The sequence below is a fragment of the Helianthus annuus genome, chromosome 15, assembly GCF_002127325.2.
Source record: "Helianthus annuus cultivar XRQ/B chromosome 15, HanXRQr2.0-SUNRISE, whole genome shotgun sequence".
Classification (NCBI taxonomy): domain Eukaryota; kingdom Viridiplantae; phylum Streptophyta; class Magnoliopsida; order Asterales; family Asteraceae; genus Helianthus; species Helianthus annuus.
In genome coordinates, this window is record NC_035447.2 from 161,709,557 (window position 1) to 161,724,052 (window position 14,496).

Below are 14,496 nucleotides of genomic sequence, written 5' to 3' on the forward strand. Positions count from 1 at the left end.
TGCAGATAGCTGAACATTTTTCTTTTAATATTTTATTTTCTTTTTCAAGATCATCACATTTTTGTTTCAGCTTTTCATTTTCTTGTTTCAAAAACTTTTCATTTTCAATCAATTCATGACATTTATCTTTGAAAATCCTTTCTATTTTAGTGAATTTAATGCCTCTGATTTTAAGCTTTTCATCCTTTTCAGTACAAGCACTTCACGTTTCCATGCATTTCTTGCACTGTTGTTCAGTTTTATTATCAATTGATTGATCAGAAGAATCAATTTGAGTTGTTACCTCAGTGATTGGCACCGTGGCTTCTTTTGCTTGTTGAATCTGATCTTCTTCAATCACCTGCTGTTTCTTTGCAACAGCTTCCTCAGATTTTTCATCTTATTTCTTTACTTTCTTCACCAGTTTTTCACTCTCATCCTCAATCTCCTCAACTGTCTTCTTCTTCTTCTCCAGACTGGCATATATCACCTTCTTTATGCCTTCTTCAACCTTCTCTTTATACCTTGGAATCTCCTCAAGGCCTTTGCACCAAACACTCACAGTCGGTATTGTACCAACTAATGCTTTAAAATCAACCTTTTCAGGATCAACCGTTGGGTTTCCTTGAGGATCGACAAAGCATTCTTTTTCTTTACTCCACCTGCCTGCTTGTGTTGCTTCTAAGTAGGCATCATACACTTCATCCAGCCTTTTGCGAGCATGCCTTTCTTCACGACTTTGTTTGATCTCAGCAACCATTGCCTTGGCTTTTCCAACTTCTTTGTCATGTTGACTCCAATCATACCCTTCATCATCATGAATTACAATTTTGGCTCCTTCCGTCTCATCAAAGTATTTATCCCAATCAAAATTATCCCAAAAAGATTTTTCAGATTTTTCATTTTGTATACTGGATTCACTATGATCACGAAGTGTCAATACAGCTTGTCTCTTTTCTTTAGAAGGTCCTTCTTCAATCTGCTTTCTGGTTGGTTGCTCGTTATTCTGATGATAAATAGCCTTTTTGTAGTAATCCTCATAAAAAGGATTCACGCTATCATCAGCTTTGTTGTTCGTGCATTCTCTCTTGAAGTGCCCCTTTTGTTTACACTTGAAGCAAGTGACTTTGTTCTTGTCGAAACCTATCTTCATGTCTGGGCCTTCCAAGCACTTTTTGCCAGTTATCTCCATGAACCTTTGAGCTCTTCGGATAACGCTGGCCATGCACCAACGAATGTCCATGAGTTCCATCTCTTCTGGATCGACTTGATCGTAATCCTCCTTCTTCATGTTTGGATTTCCGATCTTACCTGCAATTAAACCTTCGTAAGATACCAGAATAGAAGCTAAGAAGCTCATGTGCTGTTGAGCAAACTCATTGTTCAAAAGTGGAGAATTTTTCCAATCCTAGTTTGGATTAGATTTTGACAATGCAGATGCAGATGAAGAATGATATCTTGGGTCATAGCTTGAAGATTTGTTGTTTGACGAGTCACCAGTCTTATCTGCACTAAACGCAGTTTTGATCTTTGGAGATTCGTTGTTTTGTAGCATTCCTCTGCGATAGTACAAACCAACATTCTGTTGATAACTAGAGCTAGACATCTTGTTTTGTTTTTGTAGCAACAAATCATGTCCCTCTATTTTCTCAATCAAACTCTCTAATGTCATCTCATCGAATTTATCATCATTTTTCAAAACGATCACATAGGTTTTCCAATCTTCCTCATGTGGCAATGTCTCGATGAGTTTATCCACCATCTCTTCTCTGTCTTTGTGGATTCCAAATCTTTCCATTTCAATCTTCAGATGGCAAAACCGTTCTATCATTTGACGAACTGTTTCATTCTTCATGCAACCAAACAAGTCAAACTCCTTCTTCTACATCGATATCTTGTTTTTCTTGATATCCTTCCCACCTTCAGCTTTCAACCTTAACGCTTCCCAAATTGACTTAGACGTTTCACCATGCTGAAGTAGTGAAAAAATATCCTCTCTGACAGATTGTTGAAGTAAGGTTATCATTCTTAATTCACTTGAATGTTCCTTTTTATCATCAGCTGTGAATTGTTTAAGTGTGATTAATTCATGTTTTTCATTTCTTGTTTTTTCATATCCTATTGTTAACATGATCTAACTATCATACGCATAGGCTTGTACCCAGTTCTCAAATATTTCATACCACCAGTGATAATCTTCGATATTCATAAGCTTTGGTGGTCTCAAATGATATACGTACACGTTATCATGATTCAAACTCTCAGATATCACAGTTGTAGCATTCTTAGGTGTCATTGGAGTTTCTTCAGATGTAAAAGCGTTATAGAACGTATTATAAAACTCTTCGCCAATTCCCGACATCTTCAAATCGTGTCTTGAATTTATCTTTCCTTGAATTTTTCGCCTCGTTTATCACCTCTAATCACCTGCAAACGAACAAACACCAATCAGTTTAAACGAACTGAATACGTGAAAGTGTGTGACGGTGGAATTAATCTAGGACTCGTGTCGAAAACTCGCGGACTCGTTCCAATGTAGTTCAGATGAAAACTTGATCGGATGAGCCACGTAATATGGGCTTCGAATTATCACAGCTCTATACTCCAACTTTTAAATGGGCCTCTCGAGCTATGTAATCAATTGGGCCTTCAATTATGACTTGAAATATAATTGGGCTGAACTCCAATAGTGATTACGTGAGAACACTTAATGGAACGATGTTTGTTGGTCCAAAATATCAGTGGAGTGACAATTGATGTTGTTTATTAATTACAAAGAACCAAGTAAACTTGAATCAATGTATCATGTGAAGGCTGACAACATTTGAATGAAAGTGGACTGCAAATCTTGACTCCTTAGCACATGGCTGATCAAATGATGACTAATCAACCTAATGATGTTGGGCCGATAATGATTACATGTAATTGCTAATTTCAATCCCACTGAGCAGACAACTTTTAAAAACTTCACATTCAGATCAAAATTCAAGGAATTTTAAGTGGACCTCTATTTTATAATGGCCGACACATTATCAATTGTAATAACTTTGACTGCTTTGATTGGACCTATCAGTCGATAGTTCTCGTGATATATACAAAACTTAAAGGTTCGTCGATCAATTAAAGGTTCGTCAAGAATTAAAGGGTTCGTCACACAAGACTTTGAGGGTTCGTCGATCGGATCACCACTTGATCGGCTGGTGATCCGACGATTGCCACATAATGCTAAGTATCGGATGGTGATCTAACACTATGACACAAAATGCTATGGATCGGATGGTGATCCGACACTTCACACAAAATGCTATGGATCGGATGGTGATCCGACACTTCACACAAAATGCTATGGATCGGATGGTGATCCGACACTTCACACAAAATGCTATGGATCGGATGGTGATCCGTTTGAAGTGCTATCTGACGATTATGCCACTCGAGAGTTTGCAACACCAAGTGTCGGATGGTGATCCGACGATTGAACAAATGTCGTGGATCGGATGGTGATCCAACGATGTGTTATCCGACACTTTGACCTGTGAAACAAACAACTAAAGTATTTAGGATCGGATGGCAATCCGTTCGGATTGCCGTTCGACGATTTGCAAAACAAATGAAATATGAAAGGATGAGGGGGATCGGATGGCAATCCGTACGGATTGCCACTCGATACTTGGAAAAGCAAATTTGGCTGATAACTATTCACGTGGATCGGATGATGATCCGATCGAGTAGCCACTCGATAATTGACCTTTAGCTAAACAAACAAAATGCTCGTCGATCGGATAGTGATCCGATCGAGCAGCCACTCGATGATTGGACTTTTACTTTTATAAACTTTGTTTCACATGCAAACTGATGGATCTTCACATGATAACCGACACTTTAATGAGTTGCTTAAATGTGTAGATCAGCTATTAGACCAAAACTATATCATCACATGGGCCTTGACAATTGAGAATGAAACGAAATATAAATGGCCGACAACCTGTATATGAAATCACATGCAATCATGATACTGTCTTGGGCCGATTCCAAATGCAGACAACCATTTATTTCAATGTTTAGTGGGAAGACAATTCTTAATAGTCACATGGGTCTGACACTATTGACTATCACCTGATCAAATGAGTTAAATGTTGTGCAAAGTCTTGGATAGTGACTCGATCGGATAGCTATCCGATGATTGTCACTCGACGATTGTGCCACACACTATTTGATTTGGATCGGATGGATATCTGAACGGATAGTCATCCGATCGGTGAACCACATTTGAATTCAACATCTAATATTGTTCCAAGTGTCGAATGAAATTTGTATTTGAATGAAACTTTGGATCGGATGGTCATCGGATAGGATGGCCATCCGATCGGTGAGCATCATGAACATCAACAGCAACAATACACAACATTTTTGACGTTTTTTTTCGGACAAAAAATTCACCATTTCTCACAAACTACTTGGAATTAAGATCTGAAAATTTGTAGGCTTTTAGATCAATGACTTTTGCACAACATATTAAAATTTCAGCCAATTTTATTCCTAAAAACCTTGTTAATTTTGCGTTTTTCAGTCAAGAACGTGAAGAAAAAGAGTAGAGTGAGAAATTTGACAAATCTGATGTGTTTTTGACTCTGAAACTGATGAAATCTCGTGCGAATTTGTGTGTTTGATCCGTGCAATCGAGCTCCTGCTCTGATACCACTTGTAGGATCGGTTTTCGACTCCCGAACGATTGCGTATCGACACGTGTGACGTGCGGAATCTGTATACGTGCGTGGACCGAAAACGAGAACGTACTATAAACGTTATTCTATTCAATATACGACAAGTACAAAGCACCACGAATCACCTTTTGCCTTTGTCTCTCTAGCTCCAAAGCTCTCCAACTAGCAAATGTGGCAAAAGTCCTTAAACTAAGCCTTAACTCCTCTATTTATAGGCAAAGGTTATAAGAAAACTTTCCTTATTTAGAATAATGCCACCTTGCCCTCTTTCCTAAATATAACACAATAAAGCTATGTTTCATTCCTTTTCAGCTACGAATCGTATTGACAGAGGCGATAGACACTACTGCACTAACATATCTTATTGTTGCCAACATAATTTTTATCAAAGTTTGGATTTACCAATGCATCAAATATCACATATAAACATCAATATCAGTCAAATACATCCTTTTTATTTATTCATGACACGTGTTACATTTGTACGGTACAACCTAAATAGCCGGGTGTCACACTCTCCCCCTGTTTAGGAAATTTCGTCCCCGAAATTTATACTCTACAGGTTTTGTTTTCGCACTTGGTGGGAATAGTAAGAACAGTCTTATTGAATATGGTCTTGTAGTTTCTACGAGAAACTATGATTCTTACGAAGAATCCTCGTAGACCTATACTATATAATCTCATTTCCTAATTTCGCGTCTCAACGCTCTCTACCTTTTCCAAGGTTCAACATTTACAAGCACTTAATCAGGAAAGGTTAAATCAATGTTCCACCATTTCGGGTTTAACATACGTATATTTACATATACATTATCCTATACTTGAGTTAGTCTAAGTTTACACACGATTGATCCAAGTCGAGATGGGCTCTCGAAAGTATCTAATCTCATGAACTCGTTTTCTTTCCTTCTTGCATTCATTTCAGATATCCACGAATTGCACAATCAATAAATCACATATACTATTAGAATTCTGTAATCGCCTCTTCGGTTATCAACATAACTCCTCTAGCCATTCATACTGCTTCTACGGTACTTTGATAAACTTCCGTTTATCGACTAAATAAATCTCTACAAAGAATAAAATCAGTGTATTATCCATTATACACTTTCTCAAACTGGACACATGCAACACATCATGTACACCACCCAATCCTTATGGTAGCTTGAGCCTATAAGTGACTGATCCAACTCAAGGTGGGCTCTTGAAAGGATCGAATCAATGCGTCTCAGCTTTTCTTTCTCTGCTAAACCTAATAGCATCTTTCCAGGATATCACTTTCATCAAAACACAATCTTCGACCTGAAATCGCAATAGTTTCCTTCAATTGTCCATGTAATCCTTCTGTCGATCAATTGGCGACTTTTAACCTTCCGTCGACCTAGGCAAATCATGTCGCTGGTTTCCTAGATAAACTAGGGTCTGGTTAATTGTCTTTTGCCACATTAACCTTAACAAAGTGGCGATCAACACTTCCATCCATACAAGGCTTCAAACTGAGCAACCTAGATACTAGCGTGATAACTATTATTATAGGATAACTCTGCCAAGGGCATGTGAGTATCCTAACTTCCTTCGAAATCCATCGCACACGCTCTCAACATTTCCTCCAAAGGTTTGAAAAGCTTCCTCCTACTTTTCTGTCCAATAAATCCCCTTTTTCCTTTTGGGGTTATTATTGTCAAAGACTGCACTAATTTAGAGAAATTCTTAATAAATCTCTAGTTGTACCCAGCTCGTCTTAGGAATTGTCGTACTCCCGACGGGGTCTTTGGCGTTTTTCATCATTTGATTGCCCCAATCTTATACTGACCAACATGCATGCCTTCCTTATTCCTCAACAACTCCATAGTCAACTTCAAATGTTACTCATGATTCTCTTTGGTTCGCGAATAGGCAAGTATATCGTCGATGAATATTTTCACGAATTTATCCGATTAGGGTTTCCATACCCTGTTCATGAGATCCATGAATATAAATGGCGCATTAATTTAGCCAACCGGCATGACTAATAACTCGTAATGGCCATATCGTGTTCGAAAAGCAGTCCTTGGAATATCTTCGTCAGCATCCTTCAACTGATGATATCCTGATCGTAGATCAATCTTCGAGTAGTAATTAGACCCCTGTATAGCTGATCGAATAAATCGTCAATCCTCGGTAAAGGGTACCGATTCTTGATAGTCAACTTGTTCAGCTCTCTGCAATCAATACACATCCTAAAGGATCTGTTAGTGCATGCGTCTGTCGACTTTGTCTTGTATCGAGTCTTGTCTTAGAATGTTAGAACAGGGCACGTATTTCTAGAAAATGTAATTTCGCATGTAGTGAGGTAATTCCGCTTGAAAGGTTACCTTAGGTAATTCCGTGAGAAATTAGATTCCGCTTGGAATCTAATTTCGTGTGAACCCTTTCAAACGGAATTAGCAGGCCTATATATACCATGTTCATGCGAAATTAGTTAGAACTTTTCTGGTTTGTGCAAAGAAGTGCTGCCGAAGTGTCGACTCGCTGTAAATTGTCATCTGATCAATAAAATTGACAGTTAAAGTGTATGTCTTGCTGAATTAAGCTCATTACGACTGTTTCCGCCTTTCGATTTGAGCATAAACTCTTCTGATCGACTCGTTTGGGTACGAAACCGATCCTACATGTGGTATCAGAGCTCAGGAGGAGGAGTTCTGCTGATTTCAGCTTGATTTGATCTTTTTTTTTTACTTCTACACCTTCTTTTCTAAATTGAACATCTTTTCACGGTCAAAATGATTTGAATTTCATACATCATAAGCGGAATCATGTTTTAACAAAGCCTTGAGAAAATTGGACCTTAATTCATTTAAAATTTGATAAAATCAATAATTCCGTTTGAACATCGAAACTGAAATGCTGACATCATCCTAATTTCGCTTGAAATTGAACCATAATTCCGCACAAAATTACTTCATTTGGTTAATTCCGTTTGAAGTTTTTGCTAATTCCGCACGGAATTGATAATTCCGCTTGAATTTTCAAACGAAATTATAATTTCGTTTGAAAGTATATTTCCGTTTGGTGATTCCGTTTAAAACTTTTAATTCCGTTTGAAGTCAGTGTGCAGGTTAATCTCGCTTGAAGGTAATCTCGCTTGGAAGTGTTTTCGTTTGGAGTAATTTCGCTCGAAATCTAATCTCGTTTGAAAGGAGTATTTGAAATGTTTTTTAAAAATACGAATCATGGAAGAAGAATTTTATAACGCTTTTGCTACCCCGATCACAGTTACTCAGCAGACAATGTTGGAAAATGAAACGGGGACGATGCAAAAACCGCCCAAACTCATGAACATTGAGGAGTATAAAGGTTGGGAAGGATGGTTTGAAAACTGGGTTCAAGCAAATTATTTGGATGCTTGGGAATGCGTTGAGACGAAATACGTGAGACCGACGAATGATAATGAAGAGGAGATTGCTATCAAAGATATGAGTATTGATGATAAAAAGAAATACAAGAATGAAAAGATGATGTTAAGTCTGCTACAACAAGCTGTGAAAGAAGACATCTTGGTCCTATTGCAACATAATGGAAGTGCTTATTCGATTTGGAAAGCTTTAAGATCAAAGTTTGTTGGTAGTCAAGAAATGATAAAGAACAAAAAATCGCTTCTGAAGAAAGAGTTTGATCTGTTTCGTGGTTTGAAGAATGAAAGTACAAAACAAATAATTGAAAGATGTCACACCCCGACCACGTAAAACAACAAATCGTGGCGGAAACGTCGGGGAGTGTTGTAACAAAATCATTGTTTCAAAACACATGGAAATTTGAAATTTTGTTTTGTTGATTAACTGAGTTACAATGTCTAAACAAACCAAGAAGTATAACATAATTAACTAGTCTTGCATCTTTTATTGTCACTAAGGCCCAAGTCCGCCTATGTGTATCTTGATCAATCCTATGCATCATCTCCTGAAACACATGTGAAAATAGGTACGTCAGCATAAAAATGCCGGCGAGTACATAGGTTTTATTGATTTAGGATTCATGACTTATAAGTTTAGAAAAAGTTGTTTAACAAAAAGTCAGTCATGATCCTTGTAAAATGTTTTGTTTTATAAACACTACAAGAAAATAAAGCTAAGGTAACCTTGGTAAAATGTTGCATTAGGCCTTGAAAAGGTTGCATTAGGTCTAATGCAACCTTTTATTGTGGGCTGCATTAGAAGCAGTTGCATTAGACCTAATGCAACCTTTTAAAGGTCTAATGCAACCTTTATTTAAAGTGTTGCATTTACTATTCAAATGCAACTTTTTTAGTATGTAACCTTTTTACATTTTAATGCAACTTTAAATATAGTTTAGTTACCAAAATGTAACTTTTCCATACTTAAATGCAACCTTTATTATAGTTCTGTTACATAAATGCAACCTTTTTCTAGACTTAACGCAACTTTTATTATATTTTTATTAGAAAAATGCAACCTTTTTTTACACGCATATGCAACTTTGTAATATAAATTCAATTGCTATTAATTAATATACATGCAATCGTAATTACACAAAAAAAAAAAAGAAAAAAAAGAAAACCACATATCATTGATAGTAAAATGGTGTACTTTACATGGTTATCCAAACTCAAGTAACAATATAGTAACACAAGATGTAGATTATTACAATAATAAAGAGAAATGAAATATTCTACTCTTCTCGATCTCTAACTAGCACTTTGTGTAACATAATGCATCATAGCTTCCAAGTTTTGTTGTTGGCTCTCAATATATATATTTTGCATAGCTTCGAGCTCGGCTTGTTTTAGTTTTATGATCCTCTTCAATCTCATTGCGCATTTCTAGCAACTGGTTTTTCTCATGTTCAATGTTTAATTTAAATGATATCATATGCCTTTCCGGACTCATGTATCTGTGGGGAACCAAGGATTTGTTTTTACACCTCATAGAAATTGACCCAATTAAAAGCACAAAAATTTTGTTTTTATACCTTACCACATGAGCAGCACACACAAATCTTCTCAAGAAACATCTAACAGTTGGTGTTATCAATTCAAACTTCAAGAAATTCAGTATTGAAGATTCCATTTGCAAAACCTGCACAGGTCAAACTTATTAGTCAAACAAACACAGATAACCTTGGAATAACAACTATTGTAAACCAAGAACACACACACCCCTCGTCTTTGAAGTATGTATCATCTATTGTGTAGCAGAAATCTTCTAGTTGACGTACCCGAATCACCCCATACTTCCTAAAAATTTATTCAAATTGTTTCAGAATTACTACACAAAAATGTGCAAATTTTACTCAGGTTATTCAAGTAACATATAAAAAATCGAAAAAGCACGAAAGACCTTGCCTTTGAGGGAGTCCTTCTCGCTTGCTTGTTGTCTAAGCTCTTCGATCCTGCCCTGCTTTGATTCTTGTGCTTGCTTGTACCCCTTCTTTCTTTGGCGCTGGCCTGGATCGCTATCTTACTAGCAGTGGTGTTGTTTTCTATTTGAGCTTCTTTTTTTTCCTTTTATCGAGCATAATGATTCGAATACGTTAAATTCTTTGCCAAAAGAGTGCTTACAATGATATCACCATGCAAGAACATTGAGTAAGTGCAGCCATTTAAGATCCAATTATACGCTAGACATATACTGGTCAATGTAGATAAAATCAAATACAACGTATATGGCACAAGTTGATACTCTTCAGCAATATATTTGAAAAAACTTGCTTCTAGCGTTTCTTAAAGGCAAGCTTTCTTTTCATCTTTTTGGTGACATTATGGGGCTGATTAAACTTGTAAATATATCAATTCACAATAAGACGCACCTCTAATATAAATAAAAAAATTTGTATATTTTTCCATATTTTATAAGTTTAACCAGTTAAGAGAGATAAAGATCCTAAAATCAACATATATGTAAATGGGCCAAAGTGTCAAAACTACCTCTAATAAAAGAAATAGATGAACCTATTATGTGACACAAAAGATTAAATAATATAAATCTAGATCACTTCAACGAACATAACATGTGAAAGGTAAAAAATCAAGGGTTATCTTTGAGTGAATTATTTAAGTTTAGTGTTTAGCACATAAAAAATAAAGCCCATGTAAGAAAAAATGCTTCACTAAGTATAACAAGCTGCCTCCATATCTAGGTAACATTTTCTTAAAGACTTATCGAGTGGCATTTCGCAAACAAAAACAAGACTGGCTAATAACAAACGTCTCCAATAAAATGATAAAATGGTCTCCAATAAAATGATAAAATGTATGAAGCTGACTCAACAAACATAGCAACTTAAGAACCTTAACATATGAGCCATAAGGCATTTATTTTGAGTATTTAACATGAATATCAAAGAAGCGTACAACATGTTATTACCTGAGTCACCAACAACAGGAACTTGAACACGGTCGCGCTCAATAAATAATCTATATAAGTTAACTAACATATGATCTGGTCTCTTTAATATTAACTGTTGAGCACAACAAAAGATGTTTTGCTTAGACATTGTGACCTGCATCAAATCTTTAAGTATGTAAATGTCAGTTACTTATTTGAAGTATTTGGATTTCATTTACCTATTTGGGTTCATCATACGTCTAGGAGTTGTGACATTTACATTATATATAACTAAAACACAACAATGCCTGTTCCAGAAAATGATGTTTCACATTCTAGCAAAACAACAAAAACATAGGAACAAGATTAGAGCAAAATAGCAACCCAAATATGTACACATGTTGTAATGCATCAAATCAGTCATGATAATATTTTGTTCATGGGTGAAAAAAATGAACTACAATCTCTGAAAGACATTCCGATTTCCGAGTTTTTGTATTCCATTAATAATTAATACTAGGGTGAAAACATAAGGGTGTCCGGGGTCGATGCGGCAAAGGAAGCGAGGAAGGATTTTGCCGCAAGTGGAGGGTGCCGCTGTGAAGCTTTGCCGCGCGGGGAAGGGAGGGTGGAGCTTGAGCGGTGAACATATGCCGCATGCGGTGAAGATGAGGAAGAGGGGTAGTGGTGGGCCCCGCTCTCTTTCAACCAATCATCCCTCTTAAAAAAATGGTTTGAGGAAACCACCCCTTGTGTTTTTGGGCAAGAGGGGAGAATGAGAGGGGAAATGACATGGCATATTGTGATTGGGTGGGTGAAACTCCCCCCCAATTCATGAGGCATGCACCCCTTACACCTAATAAACAAAACCCTCAACAAGGTCATATTGCAACATTTTTTATGTTCATATCACCACCAATAACAGAGATTCATGACTTCTTCTAAAGTTTCAAAAATTTAAATTAACAGTGATCCATTATCTAGTAAAAAGGTATGTGAAATAGAAGTTAATTTGGTTAAAGCATTTCATCGAGCAGGTGGTGGCATCTTTAGACCTTTTACTTTTACACACTTACATTAGATAAAGATCGGAACATGAGGTCGATGGCTGTATTACAAGTGTTTCGTATGTTAAAACAATTTGAAATCTAGTAACATGATATAACCCCCCAAAACACACATTTGCCCCAAAAATTACAACGAAATTCAACATTTTAATTAGAACCCTAAACTTGATTGAAGCAAGGTTGATGGAAGAGAAAAAGTACCTGCTCAGGGATGAAGTTATGATTGAAGCGATGAGGAGTCGAGCAACAAGGAACCAAGCAGTTATGATAGATCATCTGATGGTGCAGTGGTGGTTCGTCGGTCACTCTGCCGCGGTTCATCAGTTGTAAAATGGTAGAAATCGATGGGAGGAGACGACCTTCCGTTTGGGGTATGGGGGATTGGGATCGAGCAAAGGAAACGATCGATAGAGGTTATGGGAGAGAATTCCGATTGGGGTAGGTGATGGGGAGATGGCGTCCAATTCTAAAATTGAGAATGAGAGGCAAATCAAAATTTTGGGGGAACAGACATAGGCGGGAACTAAAATAAAATTGATTATTCAATTTATAATAATATATCATAAAACGTTATGTTAGAATGATCATTATTAATTTTTTTAGTTATAACTACTAAAAGTTTTAGTACGTACTTTTTTATTTAGCTAATGCTAACAATACCATTATTTAACAATTTTGAAAATAAAATATTTTATTTTCTCAAATGTTTTGTTTCGTATATCTACTTATGATTTGTATATCATATCAAACCTTATAGTCTCTCAACTCTTTTTATTCAAGAATCAATGACAATGTGATTTAATAAAAATAAAGTATTATCTAATATCAAAAATCACTATTGCAAATGAAGACTTCCCTATACTTTATTTTTCTGTTTTTATTGAATTTCTAAATCTAAAACTTTTTGGTTGTTAGAGTTTGTGGCCAAATAAGTCATTGCGGTTATGTCACAACACCACGTAAATTTGGATGCAATCTTTAAAAAAATTGTTACATATAACTTTTAACAATACATCTTTTAAAACCATACAATGCAACTTTTTTTAGAAAAGTTACAAATTTCAATAAAATTTGTAACCTTTCAAGAAAAAAGGTTGCAATTTTTAGTTAAATTTGCAACTCTTTATAAAAAAGTTGCATTAGATCTTCTAATGCAACCTTTATATTCAACGAAGTTGCTTTAGAATCAAATGCAACTCATTTGAAAAAGGTTGCTTCTAAAAAGTTGCAATAGGCCTATTTTCTAGTAGTGAAATCATTTGAAAAGCGATGATAGATATGTATATTTAAAAGAATAATGTAAGGTTAAATGAATAACCAAGTAAAATGAGTTTGTATCAAACAAACTGTTTTGTAAAACAATGTCTTGTGAAAAATATGTTATTTGTGTAAAATGTATAAGTCCAAATTGAATGAATTAAATAACGCTACGACATGTAATATAATACAAGCACTTATATATAGGAAGTACCAGCGGCGTATCCACCATGCTTGTATCATACTACACACGTCTCATTACTTAAGTCATTTAAACAAACCACCAATGTAAATTGCCTATGTCTAATTCATTTGTCAAATGTCTTTGTGTAAACCATGTCAAAATGTTTATGTCAAAATGTTGTCCAAGAAATGTGTATATCAATATCAAAATGTCTATGTCAAATATCAATCATGTAATGTGTAAACAAAATGTCATGTATGGCAAGTGAAATATGTATCAACTAAACCATAGGTAAAAATGCACAAAACAATGTATTGAAGTAAAACGTGGTTTAAATCAATCGTTATGTTTTGTGGAAATGCATGCTATACTGAATACAAACATTTATGCAGTATTGTGAAAATGCATACATCCAAGCCTTGTGACTGTGGTGATAAACCCTTAAACAAATTAAAGATCTATCTGTGTTATGTTTTATCGAATTCGGTCATTCCTTCCAAACATACCTAGGATGTCAGGAACGGGAGTTGTCAATTCCTATGGTACCATTACCTACTAACGAGCGGCGTGATCAAAGTTAATGAATGTATATCGTCCCACTTAAACAAACCAAATGTCATACCGAAAATGTAAGCATGTGATGAAAATGTACTAAGCATGATGAACATACATAGCATGTGATGTAAAACAAATGCACTAAGTATGATGAACATACATAGCATGAAAAGGTAATGTAAAACAATGTACTAAGTATGCGCTAAATGAACATACATAGCATAAAATGTCATGTAAAACGATGTACTAATAAACATAGCAAGTATATGATATGAAAACATGAAAAGCACGAAAGTAACAAGTAGGCACATGTGTTTCACCGCAAAACATTTGAAAAGCAGTAAAAGAGGGTCTATGTACTCACCTGAGGGTGCTTAGAAGTCTTGAACAACAACCAAGCAAAGCTA

The 14,496-nt window shown here is 35.8% G+C and overlaps 1 protein-coding gene across 6 annotated transcripts; it reads right to left on the reverse strand.

Annotated features, from left to right (window-relative positions):
• Positions 1–9,249: 9,249 nt before the first annotated feature.
• Positions 9,250–12,595, reverse strand: LOC110912867. 6 transcript variants are annotated; one of them, XR_002578222.2, is made up of 6 exons: positions 12,295–12,595; positions 11,066–11,212; positions 10,040–10,203; positions 9,859–9,936; positions 9,672–9,778; positions 9,250–9,593 (listed from the first exon to the last, which is right to left on the reverse strand). XR_002578222.2 is itself a non-coding variant. In XM_022157696.2 (5 exons), the coding sequence occupies exons 1-4, from the start codon at positions 12,412–12,414 to the stop codon at positions 9,751–9,753; spliced, it is 390 nt and encodes a 129-aa protein (XP_022013388.1). In that variant the 5' UTR covers positions 12,415–12,595; the 3' UTR covers positions 9,250–9,593; positions 9,677–9,750. The 6 variants fall into 6 exon arrangements, 4 of the variants coding, with proteins under 4 accessions (XP_022013388.1, XP_022013387.1, XP_022013386.1 ...); XR_002578223.2 differs by lacking the exon at positions 11,066–11,212 and having other exon boundaries at positions 10,040–10,330; XM_022157696.2 differs by lacking the exon at positions 11,066–11,212 and having other exon boundaries at positions 9,677–9,778.
• Between the last annotated feature and the right edge of the window lie 1,901 nt (positions 12,596–14,496).